The sequence below is a fragment of the Macaca mulatta genome, chromosome 6, assembly GCF_049350105.2.
Source record: "Macaca mulatta isolate MMU2019108-1 chromosome 6, T2T-MMU8v2.0, whole genome shotgun sequence".
In the NCBI taxonomy this organism is placed as follows: Eukaryota; Metazoa; Chordata; class Mammalia; order Primates; family Cercopithecidae; genus Macaca; species Macaca mulatta.
In genome coordinates, this window is record NC_133411.1 from 156276016 (window position 1) to 156295653 (window position 19638).

At 42.5% G+C, this 19638-nt stretch overlaps 3 protein-coding genes across 6 annotated transcripts in view; 2 read left to right on the forward strand and 1 right to left on the reverse strand.

The window, feature by feature from the left end:
* STK32A (serine/threonine kinase 32A) overlaps positions 1–4168 on the forward strand; it is a 151759-nt gene extending 147591 nt beyond the window's left edge. The window contains exons 13-14 of one of the 2 annotated variants that reach the window (XM_015141155.3): positions 232–305; positions 713–912. In XM_015141155.3, the coding sequence (XP_014996641.1) occupies positions 232–305; positions 713–774 (136 nt within the window). In that variant the 3' untranslated portion in view covers positions 775–912. Of the gene's footprint in view, positions 1–231 lie in introns of both variants that reach the window. The other variant, XM_015141153.3, reaches the window with a different exon arrangement.
* Positions 4169–7122: 2954 nt separating this feature from the next.
* DPYSL3 (dihydropyrimidinase like 3) overlaps positions 7123–19638 on the reverse strand; it is a 115062-nt gene continuing 102546 nt past the window's right edge. For all 3 annotated transcript variants that reach the window (XM_001102251.4, XM_077937319.1, XM_015141156.3), the window contains exons 9-14: positions 18496–18652; positions 17627–17768; positions 16025–16195; positions 13941–14120; positions 11868–12030; positions 7123–10441 (exon numbers count right to left, since the gene is read on the reverse strand). In XM_001102251.4, coding sequence (XP_001102251.1) covers positions 10353–10441; positions 11868–12030; positions 13941–14120; positions 16025–16195; positions 17627–17768; positions 18496–18652 — 902 coding nt within the window. In that variant the 3' untranslated portion in view covers positions 7123–10352. The remainder of the gene's footprint in view (positions 10442–11867; positions 12031–13940; positions 14121–16024; positions 16196–17626; positions 17769–18495; positions 18653–19638) is intronic.
* LOC708644 (large ribosomal subunit protein eL42-like) lies at positions 15381–15796 on the forward strand. The gene has a single exon (XM_015141157.3). It carries the CDS (start codon positions 15414–15416, stop codon positions 15732–15734), a length of 321 nt encoding a protein of 106 aa, XP_014996643.2. The 5' UTR covers positions 15381–15413; the 3' UTR covers positions 15735–15796.

The window sequence follows — 19638 nt, forward strand, 5'->3', positions numbered from 1 at the left end:
CATTTTGTAAGGTATTAAAAAATTTTTAATTGATAAATTAACTTATCATCAAGTTTTTGTTTATGAGAAGGGATGAGGAATTAGGATTTGAACACTTAAAAATCAAAGGCTTTCAAAAGATTTTCTTGGCTCATGCTTATTTATAAATTATGGGGCTTAATGTTATTTCAAAAGCTTAAACCTTTCATTTTCTTTTTCAAAGAATAAAACATCTTTTTTTTTTCTTTTAAGAGTAAAAAGGGACTTTAACAAAAGACAACCAAATCTAACCTTGGAACAAACCAAAGACCCACAAAATGAGGATGGTCAGAATAACAACCTGTAAAGGCCTCGTGTCTTCTTGGGACAATCTCATGCCGGAAACTTCTAATTACATACGTCAAGAAAAGCTGACAGTAGTTCTTGCCACTCCACACGTCCTGACTTAGAAAATGTGAATGCTTATCTTTCAAAAAAGGCAGCATGACACAGTGAAGGTTCCTGGGCCTGAGCTCCTGGGACGTCATTTCACATCAATCAGCTGTGTGATCTAGAGCAAGTTAGCACTTAGCCACTTTCTGTGCTTTACTTTATCTAAAATGAGAGGGTTATATTAGATGAGCCATACCCTGCCTTTTTAGTGCTGTAATTGTTATTCTAAACAGCCTTTATTTTTATTTTAAAATTAATATGTGAATATAGATTTATTTTTCCTCTCCTTCTTATTACACAGTGACAAATGGACAGACAGACACAGGACTCAGTGAGAGTTTTCAGACCTCAAAAGTTTCATAAAGTGGTCAGAAATCCCCAGCCTACTTGGATAAGGATAAGGAATTCTATCAGGAAGGCATGAATGGAATCAGATTAAAAGTAACAGAGATGGATGAGGGCCTTCCAGTGATGTGCTAGAATCAGCATTAGATCCGCTTATCTCAGCCAGCATGAGCCTGCCGTGCACACCACTTCCCAGCTCCCTCTTCAACAATGTGAAGGTGGTGACTTGAAATTGGTAATAATGGGAGCATTTACACCATGGAAACTGGTAAATGCTAGTTTTTTCCCTCCTAACAAGAGAATTGCTAAATATTAGCACACCACTCTCCTTCCAAAAAGCATGTTCCTTAAGGGTTAATTGTCCTCTGAAGATTAGCAGAGACCTGGATCTGGAGAGGATCAGAAAACAATGTTGTCACACTGAAAGTATGTCCACCTTGCATTTCAGCAAAGTTGCATCTTATACAGGGTTTATTGTCTAAGTTAGAAGTGAATTTAGAAGATAGTAAAATTTACCATTGAAAAACCCCTTAAATTACCCATAACATATGGGAAGTATCTTTTCTCAGTGAAGCTCAATACAGTGTCACCCTTCACTAATGAAACAAGTCATTGCTTTTGTTTTGTTTTGATTTAGTTATTTTTATTTTTGGTCTCCTTTTGGCTAATACCAGATGAGTTAAAATGTTGAACAAATTACACTTGTCTTTATAGACTAGACTTACTCTTTTTTTTTTTCTTTTCAGGCAGAGTCTCGCTCTGTCACCCAGGCTGGAGTGTGGTGGCATGATCTCTGCTCACTACAGCCTCTGCCTCCTGGGTTCAAGGGATTCTTGTGTCTCAGCTTCCTGAGTAGCTGGGATTGCATGTGTGTGCCACCATGTGTAGCGAATTTTTTGTATTTTTAGTAGAGACAGGGTTTTGCTATGCTAGCCAGGTTGGTTTCAAACTCCTGGCCTCAAATGATCCGCCCACCATGGCCTCCCAAACTGCTGGGATTACAGGTGTGAGCCACCGCACCTGGCCTTAGAATTACTCTTGGAATTCTCACACATCCAAGGGAGGCAAGTTCATGGAGACTAAGGCAACAGTAGTATCATGTCTCCCTTCTCGCTTGTGCTTACTACAAGAATGGCAGGCAGAATTGCCTACTTATTTAAAATATCATTAATATCTCACTCCTTTTCTTTATATTTTATTTATTGATTTGCCACAAAGTTTAATTCACCTAAGTGAGATGTGCATATGATGTAACTCCACCGTACAGATATACAGATCTTTGCAGAAGAACTATTTTGGCAACTCATATGCCTCTGGGTAGGGCCAAGAAGTGAACAGGCTCGGTGGGGGATTGTTTTCACCTCTTGGCTACTCAGAGTACCTAACCTGTCCTTACTTACGGAGACCATGTGTCTCACCAAGATGGCGGTAAGCTGGCAACTGGGAAGACCTGAGTGATGCCCGTTTGGGAAGCCAGGCAAGTGGAAATGGACTGAAGAAACAGAGATGGCTGCCTTTTATGCAAGGCTTTTCGTTAAGGAGGTTACATTGGGGCAACCAAGTATGTGTAGAAAGCCAGAGCTAAACTTTAGCTTGGCATTCACAGTTTCCTCCTCACTGAGCTAACAGGCCCAGAGTTTCGTGCAGAGCTGTGAAATAGTGCTTCTCTAAGAGCAACCATATTTTTGTTACATAATTAAAAACCAGTTCTTTTGTTGTTTGATTCCTTTTCCCTACAGTTCCCACATCATTTGTCTATGCTATTCTGTTTTTCTCCAAACACTACAAACTTGAAGCAATTGCCCTGACTCGATTTCAGAGAGGGGAATGTGCTGGAAAGAGCAAGGATAAGAAAGTGACCAGATGCTGCTGCAGTCTGGTAACCCCACGAGTGTCAGGGACTACTTGCACGTTTACTTTTATCCTTCATTTGTTTTGATTCAAGCCTTGATGTGCTGTGGACTCACCTCCCTAAGTAACCAGGTTCCTCCTCTCACTGTGACCTTGTTTGCATCCTTCCCAAGAAGAGGCTTTGGGAAATTTTTCTGCACTTACACTTACCAAAGAGCCGTGGAACCATTAGGATCTCCACCGTGATGAGAGTTAAGCCATAGTACCATTTCACATGTATACATTTATGATGGGATGGGAACCCAATACAATCTCTGTAGGCTGAATCCCTAGTTTTATTTCCAGTGAGCTGCTTCTGTGACTGAAGCACCTCTGTGGGCTTTTAGGAGCCATGGATGCACAGACGAGAGAGCACAGGCTCAGAGAGTAAGATGGATTTCTAGTGCTAGCCAGGTGAATGACACACAGTGTATTTCACGTTTGAAAAGCAAAACCATGGTATCTGACAGTGCAGAACAACTGATTGTAATCACCTCCTACCACTGTGCATTTTACACATGAGAACAAAAGCCTTTTCCAAAATTTAAACTTTGTCTAAATCTTTATGGTCATTGCTAGTTGTTGACATCAGATCCTTTGGTTTTATTCTATAACTTGGGCTAAACGTTAATATCCCACTAGGTGGAATATGTCTCTTCCAGAGTCGTGACAACTGAGGTTCAGAGCTGTGATTTTTGGAAAACAAGATGACTATTAAATCCTTTGGCCTGGTACTCTTAAATATTTTTCTCCCAGCAGCTTCCCTTGCCAGTATGGAGCATCTGAAAAGTCTGAGCAGGTTTTGATGTCCAGGAGCATCCCAGCTGTGACAGAGCCCACCTCCAGTGCACCCTCAGTGACCTCTAGTACATGGGTAGGGCAGTCAAGTCGGCAACTTATGCCACAACCCTAATTCCAGGAAGTCCTCTGCTAATGGCTAACCCACTGCCATGGTGGCACTGGTTTTGCCTGAGGTCATTGCTAGGGCAGGAATGAACAACAACCAGCACAGAGCATTGCTAAATTAATTACGGTAACCTAATTAATCAGTGGCTAGGCTTCTTCTGATAGGAAAGTTTTAATCAGAAACCACTAGACGTTCTATTATCATAGCTTTTGTAGACTGGATGGAGGAATATGTAGGAAGAAAAAGTATTACTGTAGCTAGGAGGGACCAGTGTTGCTGCTTGTGGCTGATGCAGTAATGCTGAGGCTTTAGCTCTTCAAAAGCTGAACGAAAAGGCACGAAAAGCATTGCAAGCTTGTTTCAGTACCCAGTTGTCCTTGTATTGTCCACACAAAATCCTGTTTACGGCTATCTGTCTGTGATTCCTGTTTATTACAAATTCAGGGTGTCTGACTGATATTAAACACTGATATTAAAATTCTTAACTTCACTTATCTGTACTGTTGTGAACAGGCAGCTGATCTGGCAGCCCTCGAATGGGAAACAAGCGCTTCTGTTGAGCTGCAGCATATATAATATAAATGTGCCTATGTGTATTAAAATGTCTCCGGTAAACAATGAGCCACTGACCCTTCTTTGTCAGCTGTGTGAGTGTATGTGTGAAATTGTTTTCTCGAGAGAGAGCATTGGGGGTGCCCGAAGTAACCCGTTCTTATGTCTATTTCCTATTGTGAGGAATGTCCCTTACCAGGAATAATATTCTGTAACAGAGATGATGTTCTGCAACTATGGAATGCAGTATAGCTTACCTGACCCACATGTATAAAAACTAAAAATCCTGACCTCTCTAGTAGTCACATCTCAGGGAACATAGCCCAGAATTCCAGTCTCTGCCTTTCACTATGCCCCTAAGTCCATGGGCAGCCTATGCACTCTTTCTTTAGCACTCTACCTTCCTACACCTCAACATCCGGGCCCCATTCCATATACCGAAGCAGCAGGCGGAAGTTCTAAGGTCCATAACCTGGGACAGAAAGTTAATGGGCAGCTCTGAACTCTTGCAGCTAAAAGCAACCTCTGCCTTAGGAGAGAACAAAGGGAACTGTCACCACCTCTCAGACCCACTGTGGGTGGGCAGCCAGCAAGCTGCTGGCTCCCTGGGCTTGTCCTGAAATAGTAGGCTGTTGTAAGTTTTGTGGCCTCCGAAGTTCTGCATGCGAAGTACCCTATTGTCCAGGTCATGTTAATTGTCCTGCTGTGTGCCTAGCAGCCATCTGAGCAAAGGGCAGGATCTAGAACTCCTCAGATTCTGAAGAGTACCAGCCTTAAGCATGTGATCTCATTTTCGCAGGTTACTTTGGCCTTTTTATCCCAAAGATAAAATGGGTTGATGGGTTGGTGGTAGAAGAGCTGATTCCAGAAAGTCGTTTGGAACCAGAGGGCCCTTGTTAGTCTCCTACTCAGTATTCTCATTCCCCGCCTGGTCACCGTGACTCAGCCACTGAATAGCTCCACCCTGAAGGCAGAGATGTGAAAGTCAATGTGTATCCTTCACCATTTAAGAAGAAAACCACTTCATGCCTTTCAGAGTCCTGCATCCTGAGTTTGTTAAGTGCTGACTATTGCCTTTAAACCCACTCAAATCCTAAACAGAGCTCAGCTGCTGCCTTGGTCATGAGCAGGAAGAAGTGCTTCACCAATCCTGAGTTAGAGCCATAAAATGGGGCTATCAACCAAAGCTTATTAAACATCAAAACCTGAACTTCAACTGTAAAATAATTCTCTATGCACTTAGAGTAGCTTTTGATTGGGATTCTGAGCTTCTGTGTTAAAAGGTATAATCACTCTATGCTCCTATATCAAGGGTATTGTTCTATCAAACCAACAGGGGTTCATCATATATAAAAGCAATTAATCAGAAATGGTCATCCCCTGGTATCCCATCTCCTCCCCACCTGTCCCAACCTCCACATCACCAGGCAAAACATTCATGCCCTGCAAGCTTGCGAATGGTGCCACGGCCACGGCTCTTTTTGCCTTCCTTGCATCCACCCCTCTTCAGTTAACACAAATTGATTTTCTTTGTGGAGTTATTGGGAGTCCATGTGGTTCAGGTGGCTCAGGGGCTAGTTATGTTATCCAGTATGGCCAATTAGTCCCATGTGCTCTTCTGGCCACAGTGACTAGGTCAATGGTGAGACATGCCCCAAGCCAGACTGAATCGGTCTTTTTAGCTGGAACTACTGAGGGACTCTCTCCCTCTCTTGAGGTTACTAAGCAGGTGAAATGAAAATCTGGAGATGCTGACAACCAATTCTGTCCCACATTTAAAGAGCTTTCCTGGTCAGGCGTGGTGGCTCATGCCTGTAATCCCAGCACTTTCAGAGGCCGAGGCAGGTGGATTACTTGAGGTCAGGAGTCAAGACCAGCCTGGCCAACATGGTGAAACCCTGTCTCTACTGAAAAGAAAAAAAATTAGCCGAGTTGTGGTGGCTCGCGCCTATAGTCCCAGTTAGGCTGAGGCAGGAGAATCGCTTGAAGCCAGGAAGTGGAGGTTGTAGTGAGCTGAGATGGCGCCACTGCACTCCAGCACTCCAGCCTGGGCAACAGACACTTGTCTCAAATAAAAAAAAAAAAAAAAAAAAAAAAAAAAAGAAAAGAAAAAAGAGCTTTCCTAAGAAGGAAGCATTTACTGAAGGCACACAGGGCCGAAGTGGGAAGAACCAATGCTCTGATGTCAGGGTCTAGCACTTAGACCCAACTACACTTGAGTCTGCCTGACTGAACTTTACAGTTGCACTAGACTTTAAAATTCCGCTTTCCAATTTCCCCCCAGTAAACTAGTTTAACTTTTGCAATGAAAATATGATCTGCACAACAAATTAGAACTGGATTCAGCAGTGTTTCCCTCAAAAGGGTGTAGTAAAATAGGTTTGGTGGCGTGCTAGAAGATGGTATGGGTTCAGTAGTCAAAAGCTCGAGAACCCTGAATTGGGCAAAGTTTTGAAAGATTCTTTATCACAGGATTTCTCAGAGTCTTCAAGTTGCCGATATGCACCTGAAAGCTCTAAGAGTAGATATAGTAAATAATGCTTCCGTACACTGATTTGACTTCTTGGGATCCGTTTGCTAAAAAATATACTTTGGTTTGGGCGTAGTTTGAGTTTTTCTTCAAGTCTAGGCTATTAAAAAGAAGCAGAAAATGCTTGCAAAACAATCAAATAGCAAGGCATTAGGGGAAAGACCAAGAAAACAAAACCCCAAAACAAAAAGCTTTAGGGCTCTGTTCTGGACTCAGCTAGATTTATCCCAAATGGCGTATAATACTAATTTGATGATCCACAGAAAAAAAATTAACTCATTCTCCAAAGTTTCAAAATGGCCATCAAGCTGGGTGGCCAAAACTAACAACTCAGTTTCAAAAATAGAAGCCCCCAAGTTTTCTCCAGATAACTCTGTTATCACCAGATCTGCCTGCCCCTCTTACTAACCCTTTCGGTTCTACTGTGCAATTTTAATATTATAGGTGAAAATGCACATCACACAAAGAAGAAGCCTGGAGAACAATGTTGGTAATTTCATAGTTATTTTAATAACCAGGTTTACATTAACAGTCACTTGATGAATTTTTTTTCTTTAATCTCAGCTAAACTCAAAACACAGTTTTGTTCACGGTTCAAACCAAACAGCTCTTCACGTTCCAGAGCTGCTTCACAGCTAGCACAGATCACGGGAGATTACTGTCTGTCCATACCCACCAGACACAGAACTGAACACCCACACACCAGTTTTCAAAGAGGGAACTTACAATGAATGCTGGCTGCCCAGTGCAGCCCATGAGTGTATCTGGGACTCAAGCTGGAGTTTTCCAGGGGAGAAAGCCTGGGAAGCTTGTGGCAAGGAAGTTGGGAATTGCCCACCCTACTGGAAAGGGCTTCTCAGGGATGAGTGAAAATCACGGCTCAGGTGTCAGCCCTTTGTGGAAACATGACATTCTCAGTACAGATAGTTGTGAAGAACAAGGCTGAGGGATTTTGAAGGAAACCCATTTTCAGGATGACTACAATCCTGCCACTTCTAGAAAACTTAGAAGTAAAAGAAATATCTCTACAACAGGTAACTGATTCAACAATTTCATAAACACCCTCTCCACTGCCCAAGCCCGTGGCCCTCAGAGAGAACCAGGATGGATTGCCATCTGGGTTCAGAGGCAACATGAGGAGGCTGGGGGGATGGCGGGGGCATCCTCAGGGTTGGGGGCAGGCCAAGGAATGAGATGGCAAAGGACAGCTTGGGAATGGGATAGAAGATCCAGCGTGCCTTCCTACACTTGCATGAGGTGCCAGTGAATTCAAAGAGGACCAGGACTCACCATCGTTTTCTTTTCCTAAACCTTTTTTATAGGGCTGTTTGATGTGTCTTATGAAATGAAACAAATCTGAATATAAATTTTAAAATAGTGGGAGTTATTCTCGCAATTCCCAGGGATTTCTATGCTTGGAGAGTTAGCAATGGTAAGAGAAGAAAGAGAGGCTTCCTGAGCTCATGTTGTTCCTCCCGAGGGCATTGGGGGTTGTTCCCACAGCAAGGAAAGCTTGGGCAGAATCAAAGGTTCTGCTGGAATGGTTCACTCCGGAAGTCCCAAGAGCAGTGCGAATGACCAATTTGGCCATGGAAGACTTATCTTCATGGCACAGAGAGGTCGTGCAGGGATGAGTTGGACTCAGGGGCTGAGTAACAGCAGAGCAGATAGTGCAGAAGTGAATGCTCAGAAGTGAGTTTATGTGTGTCTTTTCCTCTATCTGGTGGCTGTGGCTAGTACTGCAACCTATCCCAAAGTACAGCCTAGTCAATGAGGTATATGCTTCAGACCTGGCAAACTCTCTCTGCACATAAAACTGCTATTCTGAGTTCTCTGAGAGACCCCCACATCTTTGAATTGTAAATTAAGAGCTACATTTTCCCTTTTACTACATCTCCCTTAAAAGAAAAGCACCACGTGAGCTTTAAAATAGCAAGACTCCCTATTCTAAGGGGAAATAATCTTTTTTTCATGATTTGAATAGAAGGTAGCTTGCTAGGGGAAATCCTGTTCCTTGGCTATCTCCAAATTCCTTTGTAGCCCAGTGTGTACTTTTCTCTGGTCTTCAACTTATTCAAACCTGCAGTCAGAGATAATGGTCTCTCCTAAGCACTTAAAAGGTGTCTGAGGCCTGCTCTTCTCTTCAAAGTACTTAGCACACAGGGTTACAGGTGCGACCACCTGGATTCCCCAGAGCATAGAAGTCTGATCCTAGGTTAAATATATTTCTTCTGAAAATGAGCATCTTGGTTCTATAGATTCTTACCTTGCTCACAGGACTTGCTCCAAAACTGAATTTTCAGAAGCGGCATGATAGGGAAAGAGATATTCAACTCTGACAGACAAGGTAGATCCAAGCACCCACACTAATTTCTTTTAGGTGCCCCATGGGGAAGGCTGCATCATGTCACTTCCACTCACTTGGGGGAGATTCTAGGACTGAGACACAAAGTTCCCCCAGAGTTGCTGCTAATGGAAGGGGAAACAGATGGTTTGGAACGGAAAGGTGGAACCAGGGCCACAAAATGTGCTTGCTCTGCTCAAGACTGACTTTGGCTTTCCCAAATTCCCGCTTGACTTCCCTTAAGCTGACATGTCCCCTGATGGTAAAAACTAGGGAACACCTAATAAAACCAACCTTCAAAACAAATTCTATTTATCATGGATGTGCCAGGATCTCAGATCAAGAGAACCAAACACAAACTGCTTGTAAGAGAGGCCCTTCATTCTCCCTCACCTGAGCTAAAATCCTAACTTGGGATGCCAGAAGAGTGCCACTCTTCTCAGTTTGCAAAGACAGAAGAGTGAGAGGTGATCTCGCCGTGTTTAGAAGGAGGCGTCTTTAAGCTGTGGGCGCACTCACCATGTGGGCCTGTGCTATGTTCTCAGCTGCTGGCTTTTAAGAGCACCAAAGAGGCAGGGAGGGCAAGAGGAAGAGAAGTGTTGTTTGCTCTGTCCCTGCCTGGCCTTCCCAACCCAGGAAAGAGAAGGATTTGAAAGCAACACTGAGAAAGAGTCCTGAGCAAACACTGGCACAATCAAGCAGGTGGAAGAAATGGTTGTGTTTTGGTGTTTTAATGAATGTTCAAAGAAACAAAATTTACTCGTAGGGGACGTGACAAAGAACAGAACCCAAAGATTGCCTGCCTTCTCGGCAGACCCTGGGGGCTGTGGGGATGTGACAGCTGCCACAGTGGCTATCTTCCATGGAAATAACGTACGTCATCAACACAATATACAACACCCCTTCCGCTCACCTGACCCACCCACCTCCCTCCTACATGACCTACCCCAGCCCCTCTGCACCCTCCACCTTGTTCTGGGCTCCCACCACCCACTCACCCCAAATAATCTGCGTCCCTTTTGTTCATTTCCCTGACGTCCCAGCTTGTCTGTCCCCTTGTCATAAGATGCAGCACTACACACGCTCTCAACACTATGATAGAGCAGACTCTTTTACCTTAGTGGCCTGTCTGATTGCATGCATGTAAATGGGGGGAGGGGAGTCAAACAAATCAAGGCTATGCATAAACAGAAAACAAAGCAATATTCGTAAAGCTAGGCAAGCGAGCGTAACATTGGAGAAACATAAGGCTTGAGGCTTATTGATTCTTTAGATCACAACCGTTTGGATTCGCTTTCCTTCTTAAACATCAGTGTACCATTTTGGCTTCAAAACAATCTCTTCTTGCTTCTGCCCCTCTGAGGAAGGTTTGCTTAACTCAGAGAAGTGATATTAGAACGGCCACCTGGGGGCGCCACGATGCGCTTGCTGGCTGAGCGAACCCCCTCATCCACTTGGGTGCCTACAGTTGGAAATAAATTTCCAAGGGGGAAAAAAACGGGGTAGGGGGTAGGGGGATGTGGGCAAGAGAGAAACTGGGTTAATTTTAAGAGTGCAAGATAGGAAGTGCCTTGCTGGCCTCACCTCCCAAGAAACTTCCAATCCAGTCTATCAGGTCTTTTAGACTTTTCTTATGGCCCCGGAAACTAGCCTCTGGTAAGAAAAGCCAAGTTCTTACCTAGATTTCATCTGACCCAGAGCATGATAATAATACTGGGAAGAAGAACAATGATAAGGACATGACACTCATTGTGGCAGGCAATGTTTTAGGTGTTTAACCAATTGTCTCCTTTAATTCTCACCACCATGGTTTGAGAGAGGCACCCTTATCTGTTTTACAGAGGAGATAACTGAGGTTCTGAAAGGTTAGGTCACTTGCCCGAGATCTCACAGTGCAAAGTGGTGATGGTCAGGTGTTCGTGACAACAGCAAAAAAAGAAATTTCAATGTGTGATTGGATCTATTCAGAAAGGAGCCTCTAAAAGCTTAAGAATTACGGTAGCCAGAGAACAACAAGAAAAAAATGGCAAAAACTTTGAAAAAAATTGCTTATGCCTAGCAGAATGTGACCTCTGGCAAAGTTACCTCCAAACTTTAAACTCTTTTCCTTTGTCTTTCTTCCACTAGGTCTCCCTTACCTCTTTCTCCCGTGTTTCTGCTTCTCTCATTCCTTACCCTTTCCTCATATGCTGATTTTACCTTTAAATGTCTTTCTTTTCTTGTTATCTTACTTCCTTCACATTTAAATTATTCATTATAGGAATGCAAATCTACATTTATTTTTCTCCATTTTAAGACTACTGGTTATGGAGCAACTGAATGATTATTTTCTAATTATATCAGAAAGTTCTTAAAGAATTGTAAGACTAATCATATGGCTAACACATAGTAGATGTTCAATCAGTGGTAGCTAGTGTTAGCATTATTATAATTACTAGGAATGGGAGAACATAATAAAAATCCTAGGTTAGAAGACACTACTGCAATTTGAGCATAAAAATAATTTAAGCTATCTTTTAATCTGGACAAATAAAGAAAACATACTATGTTGCATAGCACTCATAGGCTAATGCTAGAAATCACTATCAATTCTTAGAGGGGATCAGCTCCCCACCTCTGCCCCCAACCAGGGCTGATTTCTAGGCAGAATGAGTCACCACTTAACCCTGGTCTTCAGCCTGACTGCCTTGTCTTACTTTCTTACCAGGACCCCTTGTTGACCCAGGCAACCTTCCTGCTTGCCCCAGTAACCCTCTCCCTAAAGTTGACACCAGCACTGGGCTGGAAAATGCCTTCGAGTTGAATTCTCAGGAACACCCTCTGGCCTCAGAACATTGATCTTCCCCTTCCCTGCTCTCTTTATTTTTTGATGAGTCCGTCCCACTCACCGGACAGGCTAAATCCCGACTGATGAAGATTCCTCACAGGTGGGTTCGGCCGAGTAGGAGAGCCCCGAGCAGAGCCTGCGGGGGTGCCACCTTTGGGGGTGGTGGTCAGGTCAAACACAGGCCCATCGTACATGCCCCTCGGGACGGCATGCAGGTCTGCCATCTGCAGCCAGAGAACAGCATGTCACCATTCATTCATTCTGTCATTCAGCATTTTAGGACCTGTTCTAGGCAGCATAATTGGTGAATACAGTGTGTGTAATAGGAGCCAGGAATTAGTAAAAATAAAGATAATTTGAGGAAAGGAGAAGTAGTATAAAATAAATAAAGGAGGATGTGATGATAGAGTGACAATGGAGGTGGTCAGTGAAGGCCCTTCTAAATAGATGAGCTTCGATCTGAAGGATCAAAGGACCTTGTTATGGGGTTGCGGTTGCCCGAGGGAGGAGGCTGGGGGGATACGGGGAGTGGTGTGGATGACAGTGAAGCCAGCAGAGAGAAGAGCAAGGACAGAGAGCTGAAGTGGGAATGATTATGAAACAGAAGAACAGCAGTACAGCTGGAGCAGAGGGATCGGAAGGGTAGGTCACGACATGAGGTCACAGGTCCTGGCCGGGATGGATCACATGGGAGCTCCACCCTCACACTCTTCAGCACACACCAGGGTGGGCAGGCCTTGAAGTGAGTGTCTGTGGTCTGACCCACTGACCTCTGGCTGTGGCTGTGAACTTGCCCTGGGACTGTGGAGCCAGCCAGCAACTTCCACCCAGCACATGCTCTGCTAGGCCTTGTGCCAGGCACTAGGGCCTTTGGTCATGGGAAACACGGTGCCTCCCGCAAAGGGGCTTACAGTCTATTAGACAAATACTGTAAGAACACCCAAGGCAGCGGCACACAACCTCCGCCCATTTCTTAACTTTGGCCAGAGGGGAGGCAATGAGGACGCGCTGCCAGACGAGCCTGACCATGCAGGATGGATCATCACAAGAGTCCTGTCAGAGCCTCCTTCCCTGTTAGTGACTCAAGTGCTGGCACAGAAGTCAAGCCCATCGAATGTGCAGATGCTAATGATTCTGGTGATGTGATGACTGTATCTGTACTCCCCAAAACCAGGAACTCTACATCATCAACACTTCTCTGGTTTAGAATCTAAATCACACTCATAGAAATAAAGGGTCAATACTGGGGAAGTCTCCTTCTTCTCTATTAGGTCCAAACTGGAGTGTGGAGCTCAAATTCCACAATCCTAGGCTAGGGTTAATACACATATATATATACACACACACATATATATACATATATATGTATATATATAGTGTGTGTATAAAAAAGTACAATACAATAAATACAATATAAATATGTGAATATATTTATTTATATGCACTTTTATATTTTTAATTATATTTATTTATATTTATTGTATTGTTACAATGAATACAATACACAATACAATATAAACTGTATAAATGTTTACTTATATATTATTCTATATTTATATATTAAGTAGATATAAATATAATACATATAGTGTATATATATTTCTCTGCACCTCCATTTATACATAGGCACACATTTGCACACGTGTATGTATCTATAGACCTATACATATACACATATATCTCTGCATGTGTTTATATATAAAATCAGAGAAATAAAATTTTAATGAAAATACAGTAACTAAAATGTTATAAGTGTTTGCCCCTGTGGAGCAACACTGGACAGAATGAGACAGGGATGTGTGGGTGTGGATTCTTGGTTCTTACCTTCAGATTTTAAGAGTAATTTATTTTTAAAAAAAAATACACCAGCCTTATTTTGAATTATTGAAATTTAAATTATTTTCAATAAAGTACTATAAAAATGTGGGAAAAGTCATTTGGGAAAAAAAGCTCTCTTTGGCCAAAAGTTTTCAACACCCTCTTAAGTACATTAAGTCTGTGTGGGGATAAGACTGTCACTGAATTTCTCTGTGAGAGTCTAGAGATCACAGTGCCCTGTGTTCATGGTTACTATCTCTGAGTGTGAATGGGACACAAAGCCCCTGCACCACCTTGGAGCTCCCCTGCTTTTTACCTTCCTCCGTGCTTTAATGCGCTTGTAGACATAGTCGGAGAACGGGCTGCAGGGGATGAAGCGGCCTGCCCCCTGGGTCACGTGCAGGTTGCCATCTTCCAGCATGATCTTGCCCTGGCAGATGACCACCAGAGGAGCCCCACGCAGCTCCATCCCTTCAAAGATGTTGTACTCTGCAGCCTAGAGACAGGGGTGAGGAGCAAAGCCACAGTAAGGGTGTCGAAAGAGGAGAAAGAGGAACGTACCTTCTCTGCTCGAGACCTTCAGTGTCATTTGCTGCTGATTCACCAGGCAAGCCGGGAAAAGCTCACCATGCATCTGCAAGCTTCCAGTGGGTAGAAGGCACTGGAGACAGATTTGCTAAGAAAAGACTAAACTTCCTAGTAAAAAGAAGTGTCCAATCTTTATTAAGGTCCTCAAGTGGAAGTCAACTTTTGTCATGGGTAGTGTTCAAAGAGAAGCTGGATAACTATCCAGGATGCTGTACATCACTGTCTTGTACTGAGTGGGTGCGCAGAGAGGCTATGTGGCCTTTAGGTCCCTCTAGCTCCAAATTAAATAACATGAGATGACACAATATTTAAGCAAAGGCCATTACCACCAAAAATGGGATTTCTCCCTACCTCCTTCATTTACTCAACCAGCAAAATGCATTAGTGTATTGCCAGGTAATTAAGAACATCAGTTTAGAGTCAGCTTGTCTGGGTTTCAATGCTACCTTCACTATTTGCTTGCTGCACAAATTATTTAATTTTTCTGTACCTCCAATTTTTAATCTATAAAACAGAGGATAATAATAGTCCCTACCTGTAGAAGACAAGTATGGAAACCCAATGAATTGAAAACACAGTGCCTGAAACATAAGTGCTTAAAAAAAATTAACTATTTTTAATAAGTGTGTCGAGCCTGTTTCTGTTAGATACCGCACTTTAATTATCATCCTCCGTATGAAACTCATCATAAGGAAGTCATCAGTGCTGTTTACCAGTTATTTCCCATTCTTTCTCTTTCCAGACACAAAGGATCATTGCATGTCCTGACTTGCGGAAGTTAGGTATGGCCACAGGACTGGCTAAGACCAGTGCCATGTAAGAGGCAGTAAGGTACACCACGTCTAGGGGAAACTTTCAGAGCCAGTAGACCATTCACTAGGTCATGTTCCCCTGTCTCAGCAATCATGAAAACATATGTAGAGAGGGAGCCTCTATCAGTCTCTGTCCCTGAGTGACTGGGATGGGCAGAGACCATCTGGTGACCTCCCTGCTTTGGAAAGCAGGAGTGTGGGGAATAGAAAGAGAGATCAGACTGCTACTGTGTCTATATAGAAAGAAGTAGACATAAGAGACTCTATTTTGTTGTTGGTTTTTTTTTTTTTTTTTTGAACATAAACTCAAGACTTTATTGTCTTCATAATAAAAGATGACACTTAGAACTGGATCACTTTCTTCCCGTGCCGATATCACTCTCGCAAGCATGGTTAAAGTCCCTAAAACCTGTTGGACTTTCTGTAAGAAGTGTGGCAAGCACCAACCCCACAAAGTGACACAGTACAAGAAGGGCAAGGATTCTCTGTATGCCCAGGGAAAGCGGCGTTATGACAAGAAGCAGAGTGGCTATGGTGGGCAAACTAAGCCGATTGTCCGGAAAAAGGCTAAAACTACAAAGAAGATTGTGCTAAGACTTGAGTGCGTTGAGCCCAACTGCAAATCTAAGAGAATGCTGGCTATTAAAAGATGCAAGCATTTTGAACTGGGAGGAGATAAGAAAAGAAAGGACCAAGTGATCCAGTTCTAAGTGTTATCTTTTATTATGAAGACAATAAAATCTTGAGTTTATGTTAAAAAAAAATGGAGTCTCTTATGTCTACTTCTTTTTATATAGACACAGTAACAGTCTGATCTCTCTTTTCCCCACACAGGAGAAACACAGTTGAGGTTTTGAGTCACTGAGATTTAGGGGATGGATTGTTATTGCAACCCGTCCTAGTCTAACTACCCTGGCACACCACATAAACACATTTCTCCTGACCAAGTTCTTTGCACGCATTCTCCATTCTACTCCACTCCCACCAGAGCAAGCCTTACAGACTGGTGGTTCTTGGCAGAGATTATCTTCACAGCATCTGGATCCCAGATGACTAGGTCGCTGTCAGAACCCACAGATATTCTTCCCTTGCGGGGATACAGGTTGAAGATCTTGGCAGCGTTTGTGCTTGTCACAGCCACGAACTGGTTTTCATCCATTTTCCCTGTGGCCTATTGAAATATAAGAAATTACTTCTATATCTATAGCTATAGCTACATACATATCAATTGAGGGCTTCTGAACTCAGAGAAAGATGACCAACAAAGGCACAGAAATACAAAGAGGAGCCACCTGAAAAGGTGGTGAGCTACAGAACCTCACTCAGCAAGCTCGAATTAGTTGGGCTGTCATGACTACCCAGGCAAAATGGTCAAACACATGGTTAAAGATTGAAGTTACTGCTCCTGAAGTAAGCACGTTTCTCTGTATGTTCTTACATTTACTTACTAATTTACTTCTAATTTCAAAAAGAATTATAGAGGGTTCACAGTAAAAACAAATGTGATTATAATCCCATCCTTTAGATATGTATTTGTGTTTGTATATGTCGTGTGCATAGAATAAATATGAAAGAACCTCACCCAAATGATAACAATGGGTTCTCTGGGTTGTGGAATCGAGATATTTTTGTTTTCTTTCCAGTGTGTGCTTGTCTGTAGTTTACAAATATTCTTTACTGAGCATGTGTCACGTTGGTAATTTAAAAATATACATTATCTTGGAACTATTCCAAATAGTGCCAGGATAAATATATACGTATTGCTCTGCAGTATATGAAAAAAGAAACACTATGTGAGAGAACAGACAACAATATTTATATTTTCCCTCTTTTCAAACCAAAAAGCCTCTTTACAGAAAGAATTGAGTTTAAAACCTAGCTTTGAGCTTCCTGGGAGCAAAGAGGAAAAAGAAAACTCAGTGAAATTACACTGTGTAGATTAATGAGGCATTAGTATACATAACCCTGATAAGAATGTTTTTAGGATTTTTAAAATGAAACATAGAGGAGTAATCAACTTAATAATGAGATAATTATTTATTTTACTAAAATCTTTAAGAGAGTCTTAATTTGAATGGTTCTTTCTTTTGTCAGTCCTTGTGATATGAACAAGGAAAATGAAACAGGCCACTTGCCAGAAGACATTTAGAGATAATCACTTGTATCGCCTGAATGACCATATGCCCTCAGTACAGGGCATCCTTGATAAGCAAGATGACTTTGGTCTAGACACAGACTCATTGCTTATCATTTCAAAGGATTATATCCAGTTCTTTCATAAAACTATCCAAACAAAAAGAATTAACTCACTATTATTTTAAGTACAGGCTATTGTTCACTCAGATGAAGGAGTTGCATGTCTGGTTCCTAGTCCTAACAGTCTAGATGAGGAAGCCTCCTTCACAATGCGAGACCTTAGGATTCATCATACTAGAAGGAAATTTTCCACAATGCCTGAGCCACATGGTTCCAGAGACATCTCAGCAGGTACGAGATCCCATCTGCACTTGCAGTGTAACCAGCCCAACTGGTGACAGGAGGTTCTGATCTGGCCCATGGATGTTTCGGCCCTGGCCACCCTCCCATGACCTCCATGCCTTACCACAGCCTTGTCCCAGATGACAGACATCCGCTCCTCCACACCATTGGTGCCCTCAGGAATGGCTGTGAAGTTGTCCTTTCCAATTGCTTTCTGGGCAGTGCTGAAGGTGCAGTGGGCACTCCCAGACAGTTGCAGATCCCCACTGGCAAAGGAGAAAAGCCCCACATGAACAGGAGAGATGGCTGGAGGCACACACACTGGGAGCTTAGAATCTTGTGTCTACTGTGAGGGTTTGGACTCTGACTACTTGGGTTTGGAATCTGACTACTTGGGTTTGGAATCTCTCCTCTACCTCTTACTAGAAATACGAGCTTGGATGAGTTTCTTCCCCTCCCTGGGCTCAGTTACCCCATCTAGAAAGTGAGGGGGTGGGGTCAGATAATCTCTTTTGTAGCAAAATAAAATGGACTCAAATGAGCAATGTCACGATCCTACATGTCTGCAGAGGGCAGCAACAAAGGAGTCTCCCTATAATTTTGATTGTCATCATGACCAGCTATTTGAACTTAGGCCAATGATTTAGCTTCTCTGACCTTTAGTTACTTAATATGTAAATGATAAGAGTGCCTCACTCATAAAGTTGTTAGGAGAAATAAATGAAACTGTTGAGTGTAGTCTTACCATAGAGCTTGGCACATAATAGGTTTTAACTGCTATTACCGTTATTAATATTATGATTCTATTAATGTTTAAAATAGGATGGGGAAGAGCCTCTTTTCTACTCTCAAGACTGCAAAATAATTCCCAATACATTGTTCACACTGCAGACTCTGGTATAGTTGATAGATGGGACTGCTCCAGTCCTCAACCCAGCTGGCCCCAAGAGATGCTTTCACAAAACGCCTGCTGCTGGGCATTCCTGCACCAACCTGGCCAGCAAGGAGTTGATGTAGTCTGGAGTAGTTGGGTCAGGGCTCAGGGGTGGGGATGTTACAAATGCAGCCGCCTTGGCCCAGTTCTTGCTCCAGTAATGAGTTCCATCTATGCCAAGGCTGGCAGTGATGGGCTCGCCAAACACCACGTTTCCTAGCAGGGACAGGAAATAGACAAGGGGTTAGCATAAAGTATGTGCTGCACTGGGCCCAGCCTATTTAATTTAACTCCTAAGCCTACCCAGGACTGTGTCTCACAGTCAGACAGACCTGGGTTCAAGTCCATGTTCCCACCTTTTCTAAGCCCCTGCTTTCCCATCTGCTAAATGTGACCAAGTTTGTATTCCCTAGATTAAAAGAAGCAATTGGTTGTTAGATGCAGTGTTAATTCTCAAATTTTGAGGCAAATTAAAATTTGAGGAAAAATAAAATAAAATATACATATTGATTTTAAGATTCATCCTCATTTCAGAGACACTAAAATGCTCCAGTTCTTGCTCTAGTAATGGGTTACATGTATACCAAGGCTGAAATAGATATATTCTGAAATTGATGAAACGAGATGATGGCTACTTCTTAGGCTTGTGAAAATGAAAGGCATATGTGAAGCATCTGGCACCTAGAGGATGCTTGGTAAATATCGCTTTCTTTAGCTGTTACTCCTTCCCACAGTAGGGGCCCAAAGTCCCAAATGTGCCCCCACCACTGGAAATTGCTAGATCCTCCCATTATAATGATATGCTTTGGTTCCATAAAGTAAAATCCATTCCTGTGGATTAGAGACTCTCATGATTTTTTTTTTTTATCATGTTTGTTACTCCTAACATGATGACTTGCTAAAAGTCACCCAATAACCTAGGGCACATCAAACATGAGACTAGCTTCTTGGATTCTGCCTCAAAAATTAGGGGCTTAACTACCCAAACCATGGAGAGGGGATAAAGGCTATTGGAATATACACTGATCTAAGCTGTTCAGCTTCTTTAAGAAGAAGGAATATAGAAAGCATAGAAAATATAGAATATAGAAATATATAAAATAAATATATAAAAATTTAAAATAAAAATTAAATTTAAAATACATAAAACTTTAAAATAAATATATAAAAATATATACATATAGAAATATATAGAAAGCAAA

What these genes read in the sequence shown, in the direction of transcription:
- LOC708644 (XM_015141157.3), top strand. Translation starts at nt 15,414, where the DNA reads ATGGTTAAAGTCCCTAAAACCTGTTGGACTTTCTGTAAGAAGTGTGGC.